General features: G+C 41.6%; 1 protein-coding gene across 3 annotated transcripts in view; it reads left to right on the forward strand.

Moving 5' to 3' along the window:
• The window catches only part of CDKAL1 (CDK5 regulatory subunit associated protein 1 like 1), a 463,104-nt gene that overhangs the window by 99,420 nt on the left and 338,218 nt on the right, over positions 1–25,466 (forward strand). For all 3 annotated transcript variants that reach the window (XM_025205731.1, XM_006024966.2, XM_025205732.1), the window contains one exon: positions 21,572–21,656. In XM_025205731.1, the coding sequence (XP_025061516.1) occupies positions 21,572–21,656 (85 nt within the window). The remainder of the gene's footprint in view (positions 1–21,571; positions 21,657–25,466) is intronic.

The raw sequence follows: 25,466 nt of genomic DNA on the forward strand, positions 1-25,466 counted from the left end.
AAATAAGTCAATTTTAACCATAGACCTTACATACCAAAAGGTAAAATACAATACATACAAACTACCAGGAGTAAAAAGAAAGGTAGAGAAGTGAGGTTTGGAAATACTTTGGCTGTTCTGAAATAATTAAATTCATTCCAATCTTTCCACACACACACGGTCACAGTGAAAGGAATTTTTTAAGCAAATGAATTTGGGGAATGCAGTTCAACTACATTAGTTATGATGAAGCTTAATCAAGTAATCACAGCTTTAATTACTTCTGAGGGTGAGCCTGTACTGTTTAAACATGTTTAAAATGTTCTAAGAGCATTTCTATATGTAAACTCATATGCTTTGCTATTGTGCTTCCATAGAGGTCTGTTGAAATCAGTTGGGTCCTACATGGATGGAGCAGCTTGTAGGATCAGATCTATATCTTGCAATAGGTTTGTGTGCATCTTAGTTTAGTCTATAAGGTGCATATCTACCCTGCTTTCTGTCTGAGGTTGCCAGGGTTAAGTTGTATTTATGATTAATTTAAAATTGTAGATGTAGAATAAAATCTCACTGTCCAAATCACTTTTTTTTTTTTTTTTACACAGATATTTAGTGTCTATCTCTTTCCACACCACCGCTTGAAGATTCTGGGGGCATATGATCAGGGCAACTGTAAGAGTCTGAAAATAAACATCTAAAGATCAAATCTCATGCTAGTACAGGGACTTGTGGATATTGTGGTCACCAATCCAGCCACAATAGTGAGAACTTGAATTTCACTGTTGGGTCATGGCCTTGCGTATCTGTGTGACTTTTTGTGCCAGACACTGTGTTTATGCCAGCTGTGCATACAGCAGTTCCATTGCTTCCCTAAACCTCTGTCTTTCCCAAAGTTATGGAAGGCCCTGTGAAATAATGGAGAAGAGTCCCCTTCATGCCTCCTTTCCATCCACAGCTGTAGCGATGGAGGCCTTGTTACTGCCCAGCAGAGTGTCACACTGGGACATGGGCCGCCAGGCCTGGGGTCAGTTGGGGATTGAGGTGCCATCTAGGGTCATAATGGGTGAGCAGAATCTGAGGTTGAACAGGGTCAGGAATCCAGTAGATCAATAAAAGTGGGGTCTAGGGATGAGGAAAGTTGAGAAGTTAAGCAAAGGGCAATGTCCAGGAGCAAGCAGGGTCAAGGAGCTGGGAGGTCAAGCAGAGAGCAGAGCTGAGGAACAAGCCAGAGGGAACAGCAAAGTGGTCTTGGGCCGGGTTGAGTTCAATTGCTTGAATGCTTCCTGTTCCAGGTCAGGGGCTTATAAGGGGAGGGTCAGTTGACCCTGGCTGGCCACACCAGTGACAGGTTAAGACAGAGGCTCAGATCAGCTTTGACCAGCCTGGGTGACTAACTACAGAATGGCAGGCCTGGATAAGCAGCAATAGTGCCAGTCTGAAGACCTAGGTCCAAAAGTGTGGCCTGACGCAGGGCACCCACAGACCATTTCTAGAGCCGGTGCAAATGAGTAAAAATATGTTGCAAGTCAGGGTGAATGGCAAGGTCTTTGAACCTTGATTGTAGCATGTTTCGTAATGGCTGATAGATTCATGAGACCTACCACTGCAGCTGTTGTTACAAACCAGATGCGGGAAGAAGAAACATAACTTATGTTTTAGCCATGAAAATAAAGGAAGCATCTTAGAGCAGGTGCAAACATTTGAGTTGGCAGGTTGGATCCATCCTGCATTAATCTCATTCCACAGTGTCCCCCCTCTCCCTACCCACCCCAGCTATTAAACTGCAAGAATAAGGGCGGAAAAAAAGAAGTGCAATTTTATGTCGTTGTTTTCTCTTGCCTTCTGTTTTCATTTTACTTAAAAAAAAAAAAAAAAAAAACCCCAAAAAACCAAACAACAACAAAAAACAAACAGTGAGCCATTAACAGTAATGCCAGGGCACCATCATGTAAAAATGCTGCTTTTTTCCAGCAAGGATACTTTGCATAGTGTAGAGGTTTCTCAACCTTGTTACACTTGAGGCACCCAGCTCTAAGTCTTTCACTAGTTATTTAACTACAGAAAAGTACTAGAGCAAATCTTGTCTTTCAGAGAACTCAGAAAGATCACAGCAGGTCTGACTCTTTCTAACGTTCATATAATTATAGAAAATTAGGGTTGGAAGAGACCTCAAGAGATCATCTAGTCCAACCCTCTGCTGAAAGCAGGACCATCCCCAACTAGATCATCCCAGCCAGGGCTTTGTCAAGCCAGGCCTTAGAAACCTCCAAGGATGAAGATTCCACAACCTCTCTAGGTAACCTTGTCCAGTGCTTCACCACTCTCCTAGTGAGTGAGTTTTTCCTAATATCCAGCTTAAATCTCCCTTGGTGCAACGATATGGATTCCTATTCAAAATCTCTGGGCATATCCAGATGAGTGCAGACATTTGTTTCCCTGGGCACAAGTAGCAGTGGTACATCTGCTTGTCTCTGAGGAATGCCCATGACACATACGCTCTGGCACAGCAGGTTACACTGGGTGGGGTAAGGGAGGCTGGCGCCATCAACTGTGCTGGCCCCAGCAGCCTTACCTGGGATCCTGGGAGCCTCCCAGGGCTGGAGCCGTGGTAGGTAACCACTCGAGTTTTTTTTGCCTGGTTGCCTTACTATTTTTTGTGTGTGAGAACTTTTTTGACCCCAGGGTCTTCCAGGGTCAGCCCCCCCCCCCCATGCTTCAAGGTAGCAGTGTGGGGAACACCTGCATGTGCGGTGTCTGGCACCACAGAATGGTGTAAGGTGTCACATACCGCATGTCTGCGCTCATCTGGACATGGCCTCTGAGTTTATTTTGTGAATTGTGTTAGCACATGTAAAAGTGCTAACATTGTGTGGCACACTTTGGCACCCCTAAAAGAATCTCAAAGTACCCTAGGTGCTGTAGCCCCCTGGTTGAGAATAGCTAGTTGATGACACTGTCAAACAAAGGTTATTTATTTAAAGGACTCTACAGATGTTTAATTAGGGCTAGAGCTGCTAGGCAAACATGGGAGCTGAAGACGACTTTATTTTCTTATGAAATAATAGGATCTTGGAAACAAATATGAACTTAATTTAGTGTTACAGCAGTACAAAAAAGTAACAAGTAGGATTACCTAAAAATGTAACACCATAATATCCTGGTCCAGTATTCAAAACAGGTTCTTGGCCTTGGATGTCATTTGTTGAGTCCATTATGACACTCTGGGCTTTCAAAGGAATGTTCTTGTTCCCATATGCTCTCTCTTCTTGTTTCCCTTGAGCTGCCCCTCTGTTCTGTAAGTTTCTGTAGCTAGGGGTATTTGAGGACAGGACAGAGAATCAGCTTTACAGTCAGCACTCCCTAGCACTGGCAGCTAACTCCTCCTTTGAATCCTCAGCTGACCTTGAATTTGGAGCCTGGAGTACTGGCTTGGACTGCATATCTCTTGGGGCTTTACTGAAACCCAACAGTGGAACCCAGAACATTTGGCATTGGTGAACTTGTAATAAAAGTTGTAAACATTTTGGTTCATCTTTCACAACCATATCAGTTTGGATTGTTGTAGTATGGAGGGAACCCATCTGGAACATTTCTCTGTTTGCAGAGAGAGGTAGCCAGCCGTGTTAGTCTGAAGTCAGGTGAAGCCAGAGTAGAAATGTGCCTTATTGGTTCAATTAGTGTGTACCCTACCTTTTGCCATTCTCTGTTGGGTTTTGTGTCTGAGCTGATGAGAAGCTCAGCAGGACAGTAAGCAGTGGCTCTGAAAATTCTCCCACCTCAAACATTTAAAATTGCTTTAGCAATTTGGTATTTGGGATGCGGTAGGTAACTTCCATATTTATATGCTACCTACAAAGATTTCTGGTACTAGGCCATAACGTTTGTAGTTGATAGAGCATCCTTCTTTTTTTTTTTACTTTTCCCTCTGCTCCCTTAGTTTCCAGGGCTTTCTAAAGGTTATGCAGTCTCCTGTGCAAAATAAAGTATTAGGGTATACAGCATGACTACTATAATTTGGGAAACGTGTTGGGAATGTGGTAGAACTATCTGGGAGCTGCCAGGGGACTCGTGGACAATTTTAATAGGTGGTTGTTTGAATGGTGGGTATTCAGTAGAATTAGTATAGAAAAAATTGACATCTGGAGGGAGAGGTTAGGATGCATTTTTTCACTGCTTGAGTGTTTTGCCCATGTTCTCAAACATGCCTCCATTTCTGTCACCTGTCACACACAGTGTACGCACACCTTAACACTCCCCATTCCCGTGGGTTGACCCTCTGACCACTCCTCTGCATCTTAACAGATGGGCGTGGATGCTACTCTTTTGCCCTAAAAGGTTGAAGGCCAGGTGGAATTTAAACTAGGGGCTGGGGGGAGGGGGTGGAGGATGGTTGTGAAGAAGTTTGCTGCTTCTCTTGCTGCATCTATCTTGTGCATGAATAGTAAACATTAATTTCTGGTGGTGTTATTGTGGGACTTTCATAAGCATTAAATTCCCTTAATTCAGACTGGGGGGAGTGGGGCAGGGAATTAAGCTTTATGTGGCTGTTGGGTATAGTACCTTAAGCCCACATCTATCTTTTCCTTCAGAAGACTGGTAGTGAATGAATGAAGCAAGAAGAAGGTAGTTTTGAGTGTCAATAAATAGCTGGAAGGCACAATTTAATAAGTGTTTGGACATATCTAGCTCTCTCTTAAAAGTGATAGATGGAGCTTAAATCCATATTCTCTGGGGTATTTGGTATCAGGAGAAATAAGTGGAAGCAAGGCATTTAAAATCAATAAATTGCTTCTGGGTACAACTTAGTATGGCCAGAATATACAGAAATAAAGGTTGCGAAATGAATGCAAGAGTAAAAATAGCTTTAGCTTCCTGCCTCAAGCCCAGAGCTGATCCTGGTTCTTGTGAAAACGAATGTGTGGATATTAATAAGAAACCTTAAGCACTGCAAGTCAGCTCTGTAGCTGCTGGGTGAAGTTAGTTGTATAGGAAAACCAGAATGCTTGACGAAAAAATAGATGTACTTTGCAATATAAAGTCGAATACCTTTGTATTCTACTTATATTGTCTCAGAGCATTTGAACGTTTTCTTTTTTTAATTTTTTTTTGTATTTGGGATGAGAGTTATACAAGCAGCAAATCTGAGTGTCCTTTAAATTTTCTTAGATTTTTATACTACATTTGAGTTTTCTTGTTTCATTGATTTTTTTTTTTTTTGGCTTCACTCTGCTATAAGTCTTTTCTGCAACCAGAGCTATAATGATTTTTATTAGTTTGAAAATAATATCTTTAAACCAATGCAGTTCCGTATGTAGACAGCCCAGCCCAGGTATTTGTGCTGAATACTGATTGAATCTATCCCACAAGGTTATATTTTCTTCTGGATAGACTAGGAATGGGGGAAGGAGGGAACCCACTAAGGTCATGGTAGGTAAAAAAACAGAAGCAGTGACAGAAATTTGGCTTCTCAACAGCTGTACATGGTAAGGACTAAAATGATCTTCCTGGGTCAGATAGTTAAAGGGTACTCAGAGTATTTTTGTGATTCTAAAATGCTTTTCTTTTGTTTACAGCCAGTTGTTGGTGCATGAAAATGAAATTTGATACTGTAAAAATATGCTTTTCTTTCACATTTTACGTACTTTTTGCTTTTTAGAAGCCTCCAAAATATATTCATATCCAAATACATGGAGGTGGTGCCATACACAAGATTTATTTTTTATTTGATCAAATTTGGGGGTTTGTCAGCCTTAGCTACATCAGTAGAAAGTGTTTTTTCTCCAGTCTTTTAAAAATTCTGATATGCTAAATGTCACAGGAATACAGACATTTGAGCAGTTTAAAGAAGATTTTGCTTATGAGAAAAACCTTCCTTTTGGAACCATATGTAGGTCATTCTAGTTCATGCTATCAAGTATCAGAACCCAGGTACTTTTCAGTGTATATAACCATAAAGTTGGGTATTGGGTTTCTAGGATTCATACATTACCTAGCAGTCTTCCATGAATGACAGTTAACCTGATATGTTTATAACTTTTAAGACCATGTCTATACAATAAACTTACTGTCCTTGACAGTGGTGTCCCTAAGCTCTCTACACTGATTCAGGGAAGCTGCTGTCCAAACCAGAAGCTCTGTAACAGTGTCTGAATATCATTTGGAGCAAGCTAATTAGCTTGCGTAGTGTCACATGGATTGGGCTACATTGCTTCCTGGGTACAAGGCAGCACACTCAGAGTGCAGCAAACTTGAGAAAGAAGCTGCTATTAAAGACGCTCAGTAGCATTTTTGTATGGGGGTATTAGTAAAGGCTTACTGGGGTTAACTTTTTAACTGTTTTGAAGAAAATATTTGAAATCCGTTCTTTTACTATAACTACGTCTGAGATGGCCCAGGAGGCCCCCAACACCCCAAGTAATGCTCCTGGGGCCAGCCTCCCTTACTGCCTCTGGGGTAACTTGCCATGTGCCAGAGGACAAGTGGCATGGGAGTTCCCCGTGTACAACTAGCAGTGGCGCAAGGTATGCCGCCGCTAGTTGTCTCTGAGGAGCCAAACATCCACACCATGTGTGGATGTGGCCAAGGGGTACTTTCAGTTAACCTATTTTGATATTTTCTTATCATTTTCATTTTAATCCTGGTGCTAAGGCTGAAAAGACATAAGAACTTCAGATGCCTGATGGCAAATGATTTGGTGTGAAAAATCTGAACACTTACTAGCTGTAATTGTTTAAAGACACTTCACTTATACATGCAAGTTTGACTTAACAAGCTGTGTGCTTGCTCCTGCAGTGCCCTCCTAAACATGTCCTGTCATCATTCATTTTGATGATAAAGCCTAGAAGCTAATCCAGATTTTTTTTTTCATTTGTATTTTGGCCAGTAACAAAATTCAAAGGATTATCCTGAAAAAATTTAAACAGGAAGTGCTTTGTTTAATGTTGGAATTTTTGAGGCTTATGGATTATAAGCATATTTTTATGGCATGGAAACACTGGTTGTACAAACCATTTTGGAAAGTCATTGAGCCACTTATACTGGTGGAATGGGTTAGAATTCAAGCTGGCCTGTTACAAAAGGACATGGCACTGTGTGTAGACAGCACTGTTGACACTTCAGGCCCCAGCACATACTTAAAATGTTTTTTCCCAACTTGATATAGTAGAGAAAACAGGCAGGCAGCCATAATGCCAAGTCAGATACTCTGCCAGTTAAATGTGTATGTTTGGTAGCAATTTGGAAACTAAATAAAACTCAGTACTGTAGAGAAAATCCAAAAAATGGTTATGGCACTGTACAAAGGCCTGAGGGAAGCCATAACTGGAGAATTGTACATAATTTTGTCAGCAGAGTTATTGAAGAATTGGATAGACTACAAAAGAGTGCAATCTTTGTGGATTGCAAGAGATACTAGATATTAAATGGTCTCAAGTGTTATAACTGTAAGACAAGAAAAATTAGGTGGGGGATTCCTAGTGAATATAGTTTTTTCTACTGAAATTGTTGTTTTTCCCTATTAAATATAAATTTAAGATGCAATGATTGAAAAGACATTGGGTAGTGCAGATCCAGATTAAATTACCTGCCCTTCACATTATAAATATATGCTTTGTTTCAGTAACTTTTTGTTTGAATCTTAAAACCCATATTTCCTTCAAATATGTGGAAAACCTAAAGATTATGACAGTAAAACTAACTTATGTGCTCTTATTGTCTGACCTGAGAAAATGATGAACAGTAAATCAGCAAAAAATTATAAGCATGTTTCAAATTTAGGTCTACCTAGGCTCATAGTTGCCAAAGGGTGAACTCTAGGCTACTTTTAGTGCCTCTTGAGTTTATGCCTTAACTGGCATCTGATTTCCTGCACCTGACTTTGGATGAGTTTTATACAGTCCTACTACTCTTAGACCAGATCTCCAGGCTACAGGATTCAGGTTCCCAACTATGGCCACAGCATAGGCCCAACTTAGTTTTGACACCTACAGGAATTTCCCTTTGAGAGCCTGAAATAGTAAACTTGCAGTAATGCAGAAAGTCCGTCAAAACAAACTGTTATTTATCTCTCAGAGGTACAAAGCATGTTGAGTTAGGATGAAATAATAAAGGCCGATATGCCTGGGTCTGTTTTACAGCATTATACTTTCTATCGGTGTTTGTAGCTACCCATTAATTCTAATGGGGGGAAAAGTACACTGTCCAGGCTCTCTCTGGCTTCGCTTGTATGTAAGCTTTAATAAACATCATCTTGGTAGCCTCTGGCCCCTCACTTAAGTCCTTTTTTTCTTGACACTTTTGAGGTTTTAAGATTCTCTTTGATTCTAGGTTGTTTTGGGATGGAGCCTGGTGAGGTGGAAGATATTGCTCATTTAATAATTCTTTATTATTTTTCCCCCCTCAAATAGCTTTATCTTTGTTTCTTCCCCCACTACCACTCCTTTCCAGCCTCCTTTGATTCAACTCTTCCAGACTGGTTCATATTAGGTAGGCAGCCTAAAGGACATACAATAGTGGTTTAAGACGAGACAAGACGAAACGAAACAAAACACCACTGTTATAGGCAACTCCCACATTCTGCACAGCTCTCACTCCAGTAGGCCTCTTGCAGCAGAATTCGGTTTACGCTTTGGTCTACATCTTTGTCTGGCCATACTGTGCTGAGTATACAGCCCCAAAGCTAAGGACAGACATTCAAAAAGCTTGAGCCTGAATTGATTAATTCTTTGCAGGTTAGTCTAATTTGGCTAGGTTGAACCAGTTAGTAACCGTATAGAACAAGGGTGGGCAAAATGCGGCCCGCGGGTCAGATGTGATCTGCCAGGCCATTCTGTCTGGCCTGCGGAGCCCCTAAAAAATTTAGAAAATTAATATTTATCTGTCCCTGGCTGCCTTTCATGCGGCCCTTGATGGCTTGACAAAACTCAGTAAGTGGCCCTCCGACCAAAGTAATTGCCCGCCCCGGTATAGAAAGCCAGACAGACGCTGCTGTGCCTGCTGTCTCTGCTGGAGCTCCAGCAAGGGAGCAGAGGGGCAGGGCCAGCCCAGCTCTCTGGACCAGAGAGCCCTGCCCAGGGCTGCAAAGCAACTGGGATGCTGGGAGACTCTGGTTTAACTTAAACCAGCAAGGGGTTCTGGGACAGACATTGCATAAACCGGTGTGAGCCAAATCGGTTAAGTCTGATACTACGTTCAGCCAGGTTTATCTGAAACTGGTTTCAGCCATTTTCAAACTGGTTTATGTGTACTGAACATCTGTTTTGTTACAGGTTTAAACCAGTTTCTGGGCACTTAAACCAGTTTATGTGTAATGTCTGTCCCTAGCCCTAGGGATTCAGGGAAAGGTAGCTTCCTGTAACCCTAAGATGTTTCTGGATTATGATAAAAGATATTTGGAAAAAAAAAAAGGTTAACACTTTATAAAATCTTGGTGTAGATGGGCAGTGTGTTAGAAGGTGTTAAGAGTCATTGGAGGGTCATAGTGTTTACCTCTAGTTAAAAGAGCAAAATGCATTTTATCTCCTTTGTGTTCCCAAAGTTGTGCGTTCAGAAAACTCAGGCTTTCTATTTAACATTAGCTAATCTGAATGAATTAAGCCAACAGCTGGCTAGGGCTGTAAATTTTCTGTCTGAAGAATCCTAATCCCACATTAGACTCATCTCAACCAGGTAGGCCATTTTTGAAGTACAGGTTACTCTACCTGCACTAGGTTTTTTAAAATGTGCTGGTTCGGGTGTTAGCCGACTTTTTTTTTTTTTTAACTTTAGTCCTAGTTTAGACAGTTTAGAGCAGCACCCCTAGAAGCTAATTTGTGTCATGGTGGTAGTCATAGCTCCCAGAATTTCTGCACTACAGCAGGCTTTGGCTTGGAGAGAGAAGTTATGTTGGTTGGAGAGGGTAAGTATGCCACAAAGCTGGCTATAGTGCCAATTGTGCCCTGTGTAGAACATTGCTCTTGGCACTTGGGATCTGAGCGAGAGTGTTCTGAGAACCTGCAGATTACCTTGGCACTACTCTAAGTTGATAAAGAGCCTCGTAGTATCCAACACCATTAAATAGTCAAGGGATATACATTTTGGGCACATAACTGGCCATTGTCAATATGAAGAGCCAGCCAAGACCACTTGCTAGAAGCGAGAGTTGGGGGGGCAGACTGAAAGGGCCACCTCCCCTTTAGTATACAGTATGATAAAGACTAAAAGTGCTAAAGACAGTACTTTACCATGGGCAAATGTAGACTGCATGCTAAAGACGATGCCTAAGAATGTCTCACCATTTTACAACTATGTACTAATGTGGTTAACGTGTGCAGTCGTGTGCCTCATACCCATACTGTACCATGCAATATATTTTTTTAACTTTAACAGTACTGTTTCCTGGGCAAACTTAAACCACATGCTTAACAAAATACCTAAGACTGCTTTACTGTCCCACAGTTACGTATCAATGTGGTTACTATGTTCAGGGTTCTGTTCCTCTCATAATTCTGCCTTAGTGTACATGTTTAACTTTAACATTTTCTTAATAAACCTTTTAAATCTGTTATTGTGGATATGTATTATTGACTTGAATGTCCTGGTTACTGCCCTGCTGTGCCTGAACAGCTCAAAGTTGCCACAGGGAGCCTAGGACCTACCCCATTGTGATGGTTCTCTCTGGATCTCATTCATTTGCTGTTGAGAAACGTGTTTTTAGAGACAGCTGAAATATAGAAATAAAAGCTTCTTGGCTGTGCACAAGTACAGTAATTTAAATAAAATCAGGAGGGATTTATCTATAGCAATGAAAAGGAGAGAAACAAGGGGCCAGCTAGTGTGTTTGAATCTAACACTGTTTAATGGGCAGGGATTGAAAGTCTTGTTTAATAGCAGCCCAGTTTTTATCTTTTGTGTATCTTCATTCTTCTGGCCTTAAAACTGCTCTTTTATTTTCTGATATAAAACTGAGCACACATTAATAATCCTTGTCCATATGACACCTATGGTATTGACTCAATTTTAAGACAAGGTTTTCTTTCTCAATCAGCAGCGAGGGTGGGGGGAGCATGAAGAAAACTCTTCATCTTACATTTGTGTACAAGAAAACCTCAGTAAGTACGTTGCCTACCATTAGTCTGTTGCCAAAAAGTACCATGTGCTCTATAATAGAAACTGACTATGAAATTGAGTAAATGCAGCCCACACTAAGCATGACTATAAAACACATGGCTCTTATTGGGCAAACATGCAGATGGAAACCTACAACAGGATAGGTTAGTGCAGGTCATCTGAATAAAATACATGATAGTGCCGGTTGTATGTAATCCCTCCCCCAGTGCCAACTCTTTTTACAAGTCATGGTGAGCTAGTATATTGAATACATTTTGCCTTCCTTTTCACTCTCATAGCTGAGCTGCATCTTTCCCACTTCCAGTGATTTACATTTCTTCACCAGCCTTAAATGTCTGGCAAGCATCACTAAATGGGGCCCCAGATGGTTCACCCGGACTCCCTCTGTTGCCTCCTCTGTCAGCCTGTCGCATGTGTTTAGTGTGACCCTACCCTGCATGAGGTAGAGCCAGACCAGGTTGTCCTGTGCCTATCTGCATATACATTTTTGGAGGATCCAGGATTTGTGATGACAACACCCAGTTCTAGTCATGATTCGGGGGCTAATTAGTACATGGATCCTTTGTGGGGGGGGTCGGATGCAGGGGGAGGTATCCAGAGTACCCACACATACTGAGTAGTGCTGAGCTGTGGGGTCGCCATGGCTTGAAATGCTGTTGACTCTTCTGGGGCCCAGCTTAACGAGCTGTATGGTAATTCATGAGCCTTTTGGCTTTGGACTAATATGTATACCTGGCAGGGGAAACGCCATGTATCTGGGTCTATGAAGGCAGTTTTCCTTAAGCATTCCTGGGAATAACTGTTCTTCTGGCGTGGTTTAGTACCTGCCAAGGTGCTGGGGCTTGAAGCCCACCACATGGAAATCGGGGGGCTCCTCCCTAGCTTGCTCCTGCGGCAGTATGGCTGAAGGCAGGCAAAACTTGGGGGCATCTGAACCCCAAGTCTCCAGGCTTGGGCCTGCATGTAGGATGCCTGCCAAAAGACTTTGGAAATATTTGAAGCCTCTGGTGGGGGTGTAGGATGTTTGCCTGTTGTAGGGCAACTTACGGTTCTGGACTGACTCATGGATATGGACTTGATTTGGCTGATTCGGCTTGGAACATGAAAAAGTTCTTTAAAAAAAAAAAAAAAAAAAAAAAGGTACTCTTGGCAGAGGAAAACCATGAATGTGGCACAGGGTAGTACCCTGACCAAGGTAATACATAGTTACCCTCCCATTCTCACTTCCAGCAGGAAGATCCTGGCTATATTCTGGCTTTATGGAAATGGGAGATTCCTTCCTAGCTTGTTCCTGGGACCATATGACTGAGGGCAAGCAAAACTTGGCATCTGAACCCCAAGCCTCTGGGCTTGGGCCTGTATGTAGGATACCTGCCAAAGGATATGGAAGCATTTGAAGTTCCAGGTGGATGTGAAAAATGCTTGCCGGTAGTAGGGCCCCATATGGTTCTTGAATGACTTGCAGATTTGGAATTGATTTGGCTGATTTGACTTGGGACACCAAATTTTTTCTTTAAATAAATAAAATAAAAATTGTGTACTCTCTCTAAGTTAGTGCTGAAATGCTGCTTAAAGGTGCATTTATGGAGTACCTGTGCTAAAACTTGTAATAGTTTCAAAAAAGTAAAATACATTAATTCTGCATGAACTAAGCCTATGGGTAACTGTAGTAATTTACCTATGTGTAAATTACTGCAGGCATGTTTACTTCAAACTACTTGTTTTCAGATTTATCTCTCTCTCTTCCATGCACTCAAGGAGAGCAGGGTTGAACAGTAAGGGGTGTGGGGAAAAGGGCCGCAGGGGGAAGAAGTTCCGGGGGGCAGAGGGCATGAGAGTTACCTGCTCCTCCAGATTTATTTTTCCTACTGTAGCAGTGGGAAGGGGACAAATTCAAGGCAAACCTCCAACGATTAGATACTATACTTGGAAAATTAGAACAATTTGTTCATTTTTACATATATATAATCTAATTATTGGGGTGGTCATCTTCTATTTGAGTAAATATGGTACTTTTATAAATGTTCATCAGTAGCTGCTGTATACATTTTTTTAAGACCCTACATATCTACTCAGGCATGCATCTATTAGAATTTTATCTCTTTTTAACAGCAAAAGAAAGCAGAAACGTTTGTATGCTTAATTCAGTAATTGAAAATTAAGGGAGTTGCATACAAGCTTTGCAGGTTTACCATTTAAATTTGGAGAGAAGAGATGATGGTAGAAGTAAATGTACTGCATGATAAACAGGTGTGCTTTGCTGCCTGATTTGATAAGCAACTAGACTTCCTCTGTGAAGTCAGTGGTTTTTAATACCATTTGCAAAGGGGAATAGGTTGAAGCTGTTTGATTAGATCAAGTAGATTGTCATAAACAGAGTACATAAAAGAACATTAGTGAGGGAACAAAAGTTTAAGTTGATCCTCTACTCTCTCCCTCCTCCTCTTCCCCCCCCTCCCCCCCCCAATCATATTGCTGCTGATAAGAGACCAGTGAGACTGTTTTGAAGTATGTGCAGTCTCAAATACTGGTACTTTCAGCACAGGCTTGTCTGTGTGATGGGCATAATTGGTGAATGGGTGGTATAGCTTCTAAAGTGGCAGCTGATATGCTTTGAAGATTTCAAGCAGCTGTTGTCTGGGAGCTCACGATAACTTTTTTTTTTTTTTTTCAAATGCTGCAGTGGGAACAGTACCAAGAGCGAAATCTTTTTTCCCCTCTAGGGTGTTTTGAATTATAGCTATATAAAATGTTGTGTGAAGTTGGTGTTCGCTAAATGTTGCATGGAATGGTATACATCAGAGGGCTAGCAAATGGTGCTTGTGAAGAGCATTTCTGGGCTGACTACTTAGCTTTACATTTATTTAAAATAGTAGCACTCATGACTCACTTGCACACCTCCCTGTAGTGCTGGTTTAAGGGGGGGGTGTGTGTGTGTGTAAGTGTAATTAAAAAATAAATAAAAGGACCTCCTTCTTTCCTCTCTTCCAGTGATAATGTGGTGGCTAAAGGACAGGGATGCCAGAGAAAGAGGAACGTTTCTCCTTGACTGCCCCTGGCCAATTTTTGCAAGATGTGGGGCAGAGAGATTAAGTCCCAACACCTGTTGGCTCTGCAGAAATATAATGGACCATTAAAGTAACCAGTACTTAATTAAAATAATCCATGGTCTGAGAGGGTCACCATGGCCAAGGTCCCTTGAAAGTAAATAGCAATAAAACACTGGAAAATCTGTCTGTGCGTTGGTACAGGGTGGCTTAGGTCAGGAGTTGACAACCTGTGGCCCACAAGCCAACTCGGGCGTAGAAAGACACTGGATCTGGCCTGTGGCAGCTCAGGAATTGGCAGCATGCTCCAGCGACAGTGGCAGAGGAGGCATCCCTAGGACCTTAGCATCATCTGCTTTGTTCTCTCTATTTTCTGATCACTGGGGGATGTGGGTCTGTGGCCAGCGGCGGGGGCTATGTCATAAACAGCAGCCCCCAGTGGCAAAACGGTTGCCAATCCCTGGCTTACATAATTGGCAATATGATAGAGAATCTCTGCTGTTTTTCAAATGGCTGTCCACTGTCTTGGTCTACAAGTGCTCCATTCTTGAGATCAGATTTTTATGATCAAAAGTATTATTGTGAATGTGTTTATTACCACTGGTGCTGAAACTCTGGCCTGTGGGCTCGTGTCACGAAGCCTGCAGAACTCCCCACAATTCTGGAAATTTGGCGGTAGGGGTGTGGTGGAAGCACTAATTACTGTGGCTTTCAGAGCATGTTTCCAGAGTGGGGCTGGACTGCAGTAGTTCGATCCGGCTGGCATGCAGCTGGAAGGTTGAGCACCGTAGGTTAATAACCACTCACCTTGCTTGATAGCACATGGATTAATAGTTTCCCCAGGCTTAATCTGGGCAATTAAGATGTGGTTTCAGGCCTTGTGGCAATCTGTGGGGAGGGGTGGGGCTGCTGGGGCCCCTTGGCCAAGCAGAGACGTGGGGGGAAGGGGGGCGTTGTACTCAGCCCATAAAAATAGCAGTTATCTCCTCAAATTTGGTAGACCTCTATTCATAGGGGCCATGTGACTTGATATTTGGTCCCTCTCTCCCCTCCCCTTGCCATGTCCTCCAATATGCTACTTTTACTAGCTGTAGTCTTATTGCGCCCTTACATGGGGTATGAGGCCTTACTATGGGGAAGTTGTTTTAAGCAGGGAGGACCTCAGTGTAATAGAGGGAATTGCCCATGAAATTACCACTAAAAAACCTTCTTCTGAATCTGTAGAAGTTTAAAAAAAAAATAAAGGCGTATATTTTCTAATATGCCATAGTTTTACAAACTAATATAAATGTTTAAAGAAATGCTGCATACAGTTGATGTTGGGCTTTCTGTGGGTACAAGTGTAGGCACATCTGGGAGTGAGTCCCTGCAAAGAGAGTGTAGTAGGGCTGGTGATTACTGGCAGGGCTTTGGTAATTTCTTTTACTTTCTCTGCATGCTCTAATTTTACATTGGTCAATCTATTTTAAAGAAAAAAGATCCTGTTAAGTTGTAGGCTGAAGCAGTTGATTTGATCTCCTGTCTGTAGCTTTTTCACATGACGCATTGCTGCAATCTGCTTGAGGAGAGCTGTGCTGAGCTGTGACTTCTAAAGGAACAAAAACATAAACAGAGTTAAAGAGAATTATAAATATGTTTTTGTGCTGTCTGTAGGTATATTGATGATTCAGAGTTTTACCACGTTACCCTTTTGTGGATTGCATAATCCTGACAATTTGTTTTCCCGAACCTCCCAATTAAGTTAGCAGTGTTCAGAAGTTTCCATGACCTTTTTAGGTTTCTTTGTACTATGTTGTTTTGCAAAGAGAGTGATAGATTTTGTGGTTTACTTCCAATGCAGCTTTTCTTTCATGGAAAAGATGTCACAATGCAAAAAGGCAGTGGTTTTGAGTTATGTCTTTGAGTTTAAAAATAATGCTGATTTGACATAGTTGCAGGGTTATTTGTTACTATCATAACATAGAGAAGACTTAGTTGAGGTAATAGTTGACTTCCAAGTTTGACAAGCATGAAATATTGCAATTTTAAAAAATATTGACAAGCTGAGTATCTAGAAGATTAAGACTGGGAAGGGATTGATTTGACTCTTTTCCCAGCATAGAGAACATTGCTTTTTAGAAGCAATGCTGTGTTGGAATGCAGAGGGACATCTTGGTGGGCCACTGCTCATTCTGCTTATGACTTTTTCTCCTGATCTTAGTGGGTGTTGTGATGTGTGTGATGTCCTAGAAAGCCCTTTGCTCTTTCAGTGATCATATAAACCTTCCCACAAAAATCCGTGAAGTATTACCAACATCAGCCTTCCCAGTTATCTTGTGCTGGACTCTTCCCCCAGGACCTATTGGCATCATGTACTTGCCCCATCTCTCCAAGATGACAGCTCCTGAGACACCATTACTTCAGCCCTTAGGGTAGGGTGGTTGCAGATGCTTGTGGCAGGCTGAAGATATGCTGTCTTCTACAGTAATGAAGTCATGCTTGGGTCCCATTTGAGTTTTCTTTCCAGGATGCTTCTATTCTGGGCAGAAAACCAGCTTTCGCACTTCAGACATGTAACCCAATTTTGGGGGTGCTGATTTTGGGAGAGAGAATGTACTTTTGGTATGTGAACAGATATGGTAATTCTATCCATTAGGTAGGTTAGAGCCTCCTAGCCAGGTCAGAGATCATGCAGTTTCTTAAAGGACCGTTCCCACTGCTGAAATGTGTAGAGGACTTCCTGGGGATCTGTACATGTAGTGTATTTACAAAACACTCTTCCCTTTCAATGGTGTCTAGGTCAGATCCCTGTTTTAGAAGATCTGTTCCACAGTTTCCTTCTGATAGGTGTCCACCTCTTGCACATCAGGACACTATTTGTGAGTCGCCAAGAGTGAATTATATATGAACATAAGCAGACGAGGTTCTTTGGATAAATCTGATATCTTTTATTAGACCATCTCAGATTTACTCAAAGAACCTTGTCTGCTAGTGTCCTTAGACCAACATGGCTACAACATATATGTGGATAATCACTTGACAAAAACCTGTAGTAACTGATTACTCGATATATTTTGCCCACATACCTAATTATGGTAAGAAACTTAAATAAGTAGTTCTTTTAAACATGTCCTTTCACATTCTGAGGCCCTGCGTTTAACATGGATTAACATGAACTGCCTGGTTCATTGCAACTAATACAACTATCACATGACTCTGATTTAGGAAAACAGAAAAGTTAATGACCGTCTGGAAGATATTGTTTATAAATATAACTCTGAAGTTTTCCATTTTTTTTTCCAAGTACACTTCAGCTGTGTTGAGCAGTTTGATGCCAGAGCGCACAATTACTTTTTTTTTTAAATGTGTGTATGCTGTGGTGAGGGATTAGAGACATTGCAGAAAGACATTACAGTGGTTATATCCTGGCCCTTACAACAAGAAAAGGTGTACATTGACAGTCTCAGAGTCTAAATGTCTGTCTGTATCTGAGGTACTTCCTTGGCTCCCATCACCATAGTAACTGAATGCCTCTCAATCTTTAACAAAGTCAGCTTCACAGCACCCCATGAAGTGGGGAATCTTATTCCATTCTTACAGGTAATAGATGGACTGAAGCACAATAACGATAAGTCACCTGCAGGAAATGTGGCAGAGCAGGGGATAGAACCCTGGCCTTTCTCGTTCTGGGTTGTTATCCTTGCCCTTAGACAATCCTTCCTCTGAACAAAGGCTTCCCAAGGCTTAAAAATAGTCAAAATACAATGATATAATATTTCTCTTCTCATTGTGTTGTTACCTCTCAAGTGCATTTATGTCCCATTGGAATTACACTTACGCTGTTAGACTCTTGGTATATCATGCCCCAAAGTCCTCAACTTCCAAGGATGTTATGAGGATAGAGATGCATATAGCTACATGCAGAATTTGTGGCTGTGGAAGTAAACACATTTAAATAACATTAAAACAGAATTGCAGCAACACTTTAGAATTCACTGTGTGAATATACTCATTTAAGCAAAACACTTACTGGCTAAGCAGCACAAATTATAATTCACTGGTCATTGTTGCTGTTGCCCTGAGACATGCCTTTGAATTTAAGATGACTTTAAATAAAAGAATATAATTGTTGGGGATTCAGGTATAAACACTGTTTTTATTTTTCTCACACTGCTTCCTGAGTGTCAAGAGGTTTTGGGTCAGCCTTTCTTGCTTTCAAAAGTAGTTTCATGTATTCCCTTCCTTCCCTTTCCCCAAAAATGTACTGATGCTTATATTTAGGGCAAGAATTGTCTATTGAGTGGTTCTAAAACCTTGCACACAATACTTGAACCTATAAAGGTTTATGGGAACTAGGAATAATCCTAGCTTCAATGAAAGGTCCTTTAGGTTGTCCTAGTCTGGTTCTTTTCAGTAATAAATTAGAACTTATTGTTCTTCCCTGTTTGTGAATGGAAGCTGAAAATACTTGCTTCTTGGGCATTTAAGTTAAGCCTCAACACTTTTTTTAAGAAGTATTTTTTAATAGTTGACTGAATAATTTAGCATTTGGCATAGGGAATGGGCTAGTTGCCTGATTCCCTATAACATTTTGTATTTGAACGTGACAAAAGACGTTAATTATGGAGCCTCTAATAAACATAGATAAAAAAATAAATCCCTCAGAACTCTTCTTGTCATTTTAGGGTAAGGACTATTACAGTTCCTGGTTTGCATATTTGCATCTCTACTGCCTGCTTTGGTTATGCAGCTGACAGTTAACTCAAAAGTGGAATAAATCTCTTTACAGGGAACTATGAGAATACAGATACCTATTATTTTTAGAGCTTGCAATTGTATTAGGTGTAGAGGAGGCGGGAAGAACTGTGTGCACCTATCTGACACATTAATTCAGGATTTTTTTTGTTAGTGAGCTGTCAACCAGTTAAAAATGAGGTAACCTCATTGGTTTGGTTTTAAACAATTTTGTCTTTATTATTTTCTAATAAATTATCTTGGCCCAAGACTGGCTAAAAAGTAATAGCAAAGTGAAACAGAAGCTTTGTCAACCAAACCGATACACTAAGCCATCCTGAGGAGTGCCATAGAGCATTGGGAATGTAAAATGGCTCTCCTGAGGTCTTGCTCATAGGATTTTCTTTTAGTAAATGAAGCGGTATTCTCTTAGGAAAGTGATCTCATATTATTCTGCTTCTATGGTGTTTTGCCAATCAGATGGAGACCAGATAGAGATAACATTAGTGAAATGTTTGGGAAAGTGCTAGATTATCTTCCATTTATTTTGGGAGGCTAAATTTTGTATTGGATGATGATGAAGAATTGCCTTTCTCCTTTAAATAGTTCATTTGAAATTTTATTTTAATGTCAGGTAAAAATAAGTGTTACTAATACCGTACTTGTCATTATCATACCATATAATACAGGGGTGGGCAAAGTCTGGCCCGCGAATGCAAAGTCAGTGCACTCCATTTTCCAGCGTCCCCTGCCCACATGGCTAGGGCTGGTCTCCATTGAGATCCATGTGATGCTGTGGCTAGTAAAGCGAGCAAAACGCTGGCTTGCATCCATAGATACTTCTCGAGCAAATTCCGGGATGTCATTCTCCCGTTGTACTTGGCCTTGATGAGGCTGCAGCTGGAGTACTGCATCCAGTTTTGGGCTCCACAATTCAAAAAGGATGTGGAGAAGCTTGAGAGGGTACAGAGGAGAGCCACGCGCAAGATCAGAGGTCAGGATAACAGACCTTATGGCAAGAGGCTGAGAGCCATGGGGCTCTTCAGCCTGAAAGGGGTGATCTGGTAGTCACCTATAAGTTCATCAGGGGTGTTCACCAGGATCTGGGGGAATGTCTGTTCACCAGAGCGCCCCAAGGGATGACAAGATCGAATGGTCACAAACTCCTTTGTGACCGTTTCAGGCTGGACATAAGGACGAACTTCTTTACTGTCCGAGCCCCCAAGTTTTGTAATAGACTGCTGCCGGGGGTGGTTCAAGCACCCACTTTGAATGTCTTAAAGATACTTTTGGATGTTTATCTTGCTGGGATCCTATGACCCTTGCTGACTTCCTGCCCCTGGGCAAGGGGCTGGACTCGATGATCCTCCAGGGTCCCTTCCAGCCCGAATGTCTATGAAATCTATGAAATCCCAGCCGCACCTGCGCTATGATAGCGCAAGGCTGGGGTTGCCATGGAGTATGGCCCTAGCCATGCAGGCAGGGTGCATGGCAGAACAGGGGGTCAGGGGCTTGCTCCAGAGCCGCTGGGATCTTGTGGCAGGGGCAGCTTGGTCTGGGGCAAGGGCAGAGCTGCGATCTGCATCCTGCCTGCTCTGGGCAGGGCAATGCGGGCAGCGGACTGCAGCTCTTCCCTGCCTCAGGACCAAGGAGCTAGGGCAGAGCCATGATCCGCTGCCTTCATTTCCCCTGCCTGGAGCACGCAAGCTGCAGATAGTGGCTCTGCCCTGGCTCTGGACCAAGCTGCTCCCACCACAAGATCCTAGTTGCCCTGACAGCGTGGCTGGGGCTGGTTTCCATGGCAACCCCAGCCTGGTGCTATCACAGCGCAGGTGCGGCTGGGGTCACCATGAAGACTGGCCCCAGCCATGCAGGCAGGGTCTCCTAGGAAATGGAGCCTGGCTGCTGGCCAGATCTGCCATTTTGCCCACCCCTGATATAATACCATGCTGTTCATAAACAGAATTGGAGTGCCAGTAAGCATCACTCCAGGCTGTATCTTGATTAATGTATTTAGAATGTGTGGGGTTGTGAACTTTACGAAGAAGTTCAGTTCTGGCTGAAAATTACAGGCCTTCCGGTCTTTAGGGACTACTCTTTTAGCAATGCAGCTTTAGTTTAAAAATAGAACAAAACAGGGTATTCATGATAAAATGATACATCAGTGCTACAAAACTGTAGGTTTTCCTTCTAAATAACTAATTATTTTTCCCTCCTGTGAATATACAGGATTAATTAAAGACTGAGATGCTTACTTGATAAAAATGTTACATGATAACATTGAGGTATGCCCTCTTGCCTCCAGTCCCTCTGTGGTGCCAGTCTTCATTGAGTGGTTGTTTATATTTTTAAACAAGTATCTGTGTTTTTCACTGTTGCCTGTTGCGCATGGAACTGGGTTTTACTCAGATTGTAAATTCTTTGGGGCAGAGACTGTCTTTCTATTGTTTACGTACGCAGTACATACGATGGTATCCTGGGCTATTCTGGGGCATACTGGGGCACAAGTGTGTTACATTTACAAATAATAGCAAAGATATGTTTTCATTATCCAAGGGCATGACGTTTCCAAAAATGTTGCACTAAGGTTTGACTATTGAATCCGAGGGCATCTTTGAGAGCAGGCCATTTGTTAAAATGGGTTAAATCTAATCTCTTGAATGTGATATAGACCAGAAGCTCCTAGTTTGAGCTCTAATTCTTTAATGTATCCTTCTGTCTTCCAGAGAACTCCACAGAAGCAGACTTATGGCTGCTGAACAGTTGCACGGTAAAAAGCCCAGCTGAAGACCACTTCAGAAACTCAATTAAGTAAGTTGAAGTCATTTTTTCTAAAGAAGAGCTGTAACATTTATCAGTGATAAGTCTTTGGTTTTAAATTATACCTGTTTTTAATCTAAAAGTAAACCCTCCCTGGTGTATAGCAGAAGGGAAGTGTGAGTTTGAATGTCTTGGTGGTCTTCACTCACTCAGCTGCAAAGGATTTGTAAACCCTAATGTAGTAATTGTCAAAATAGGTATCCTGGGGTTTTGTAAGTATTTCAGTAGTCCAGTTGCTTGAGAGATCCAACCCTCTATTACTACAGTGGTTTCCAATTAATTTTTAAGAAAGATTTGTCAGTGTTTTCCTTTAAATAATTGCATGCATGCTTTGGAAAGTTCCGAGAATGACTAACTATGTCAATGATACAGAATAGTAGTGATAGTGTTGGGGACTTCCACCTTTTGACTTCAGCAAAAGTATAGCTGTAATGAGAGTTAATGGAAAACCTGAACATTCATAGTTGGATTGTGTCTAGTATAAATAAAATGTGTTATTCCCCATTGCTCATATTACTCACGTGGTGTTCCCTTTACTAAACAATCCCATGGATGTTTGTGAAATCAGTTGTTTGGTGTAGCCTACTGATTGATCATTTGCTGAAAATTCATTTGGCAAGGAACATACAATTCTCATCAAGCAGCTGGCACACTAAGTGGGGGTGGGGAAGGAGTGGTAGTAGAGATGGGAGCTTGATTGAAGCTTTTGGCTTGCAGTCTTACAGCTCCTAACAATTCCTCAGTGCTGTGCCCTGGAACAGAAACAATTTGCCCACAGTGGGTGAACCATTAAAATAAAAAGATTCCTCCTTTATCCTACAGAGAAGTTCATTTCCTGGTTGCCAGCGCAGTGTTCTGTGATGAGATTAGCCTCATGTGTTGCCAAGAAAAGCTTGCTTCTTGGTTTCCAGAACTGGCAGTCAGTGTGTATGGGCCAACTAAACAGATGACAGGATCTCTTCCAGTTCAGTTGTGGTGATCTTTCTGCTGTACTGATCACAGACCAGAATTGACAGTAGAAGTGTGCGCCTTGCTGAATAGAGCTGATGAAGAGAGGGGGTGCAGCAGAAATATTCCCTGAACTTCCATGCTTTTGCCTTTCCTGCACTTGTGAACCTCTGTCTGAGTTTTCTGACAAACAGATGTGCAAAATAGTCTCTCTCAGTTAATTCTGATTGCTGGCAGCCCTTTCTTTCTGCTAACACATTCATTGTACTACAACTTTTTCAATTTTTGACATTCCTTAATTTTAGGGAATGAGGATTTTTTTCTGTTTCAGTATTTCATAACAATTGCACTGAGAGACGTGTTTGAGATGTTCTTCTGTGGGGTTTATTGATTTCTCAGATGCGTTGTGGAAACCTTGTTTCTCTCTATTATATTCAAGTTAAAGAGGAGGTGAAGCATTAGAATGTTTCACAAATAGCATTTCATAGCAGTAAACTTGAATGAGTAAAGCTAGTTGTTACTTTGTCATGTCAGAAGTACTGTTAGCTAGGTTGTAGTCATAGGGATCTTTGTTCCTCAGGTACAAAACAGTGCTGCTTTTTGGAAACAATTTAATCACTTTGCTTGATAAGGTTCTTTCGCCCCAGGAAAGATGTTGTAGCTTTGGAATTCAGTGTTTGCTTTTAATGCAAAATATTGAAGACTGTTTATACAATTGTTAATTTTAATCATATTACATGCGGGAAAATACTTGGATCTTTGTATCTTTGTTTATTCTTTGGCTTCTATAACAATTTCTCATACTCACTTTTTTGAGTATTTATGGCTTATTTAGAATTTGACTGATTCTAAACAGTAGCAGCATGCGGTTCCTCCTCTTTAAAGAACTGCCTTGGATCAGTGACTAATACTCCTTGGCCAAATAATGTATTTGAAACCAGCTAGTAGAATTCAGCATCTCCAATGGCAAACTAGTTGTATAAAATAGTTGGGTTTTTTTTCCAGGATGCTAATCTGAAGTCCTTTTCTGGCAGACTGTAGCACAAGGAGCCTTCAGTAAATCACAAGATACAAAAAAGACATGATTACTTTTAAAAAAAATCCCAAATAGCTAAGTGGAAAGAGTCAGTGGGTTAATTGAGTTAAACTGTATTTTAGAAAATGGAGTGTTGTTCCAGGTAAAATGTGTGATGGGAATTAGGAGGGAATTACTGTATTTACTTGAATCTAAGACTGTTTCCCCCCTCCCCACCCCATTTTTCCTTCCTCTTGGTTTTGAGTACAAGTCAGTGGAGGGGGGTGCTGGTGGTGGTTCTGGCTCTGGCTGAGACTCAAGGTTGGGGTCAGAGTTGCAGGTGCTCCCTGCCTCACATGCCACCACTGCTCCTGCAACCTCTGTCCTCTCTTTTCCTTACTACTTATCCTCTGACACTGGCTGGGACCCAGAGCTTGGGCTGCAGCTGCTGCCACTGTTGCCACTGCTATTGGGCTGGGGTGTGGCCAGAGTAAGCATGCTTTGTGCTCCAGGCTAAAGCAGAGCTGGAGTCAGAGGGTAAGTGGCTGGGGGGAGGCAAGCGGATAGAGGAGGCTGCGGGGGAGTGGGGGAGGCATGAGGCAGGTATTGAGGGGAGGTTCCAGAGAATGGCCAAGTAGCAGGGGGTAGGGGAGCAGGCATGGGGAGGTCAAGTCGCGGGGGAGACGGGTAGCAAGGGGTCAAGCTGCTTGACGCGTGCCCCCCTGCCACTACTTTCCCTGCTGATTTGGGGGGATGAACTTAAGACAACCCTTCAATAATTATATTCTGTACATGGTAAATTATAATAATTTTATAAATTTTCCATATATAAATTCTAATTATTGGGAGAGCGGGGTCATCCTAAATTCAGAGTAGTCCTGCATTCGGGTAAATATGGTAGTTACGTAGTTGTATTAGTTTTCCAACAGTGCAAAGGTCATTCGTTAGTAAAGTGCAACTTGGTGATTTTTTGTTTGTTATCCACTGAACACTAGATAAATAAAAGAGGATTTCCATCAAATGGCATTTCTCTCATTGCAGGAACTTATCAGATACCATCCCAGTAGCATTAAAACAAGTAATGAAAAGGAGGAATATTTGCTTCTGAGCAGCACCTGGTTTGCATACATAGAATATTAATTCTGTGGAGCATTGTTTACAGTGCAGATATGACTAAACTGACTGACACAAGCGAAAGAGTCCTTTAAGGCATATATGTGCAAAAATGACACAGCAGGTCCCTTAATCAGATTTGTGCTTTGGCACTCAGTTAAAACTGACTGCAGAGTTTTATGCCTGTTGGACATCTAGATAAACTTTACATTTATCCTATAAAAGACATGACTGCTTACTAGAATGGGCATATGGACTGTTTGATGAGCAGGCGGGTCCTTGATGATCATGGGTATGCTTTTAATACTGCAGTCCTGAGCAGCTGTTTACCAAAGGGCAGCCTGTGGAAAAGCTCCAGAATCTGAGACGCCGTTTGAAAGATAATTTTTTGTTTCATGGAACTCTTGCTGGAGGGGAAAAATAGGCCTTGGCCATAATGTGGGTGCCTGAAATGTAATCCTCTAGAGCTACAATCAGATTTTGGGGGGGGTATTATACATTGACAATTTTGATTTTACTGGACCTTTCTAGTAGTTAGTGTGTTTTTAAAAAAAAAAAAAAAGGCTAATAAATAACATAATGCTCTGATTTTTTTCAAGATTTGATGGTACAAGTGTTTATATAAATTGGGTAACTGCTCTCACAGATGGCTGGCCATGTCTACATATAGTGATTTTTGATTATTTTTAAAATGAAGATGGTTCAACAGTTAAACTTTGGGTGTT

Source organism: Alligator sinensis, unplaced genomic scaffold, assembly GCF_000455745.1.
Source record: "Alligator sinensis unplaced genomic scaffold, ASM45574v1 scaffold342_1, whole genome shotgun sequence".
NCBI classification, from domain to species: Eukaryota; Metazoa; Chordata; order Crocodylia; family Alligatoridae; genus Alligator; species Alligator sinensis.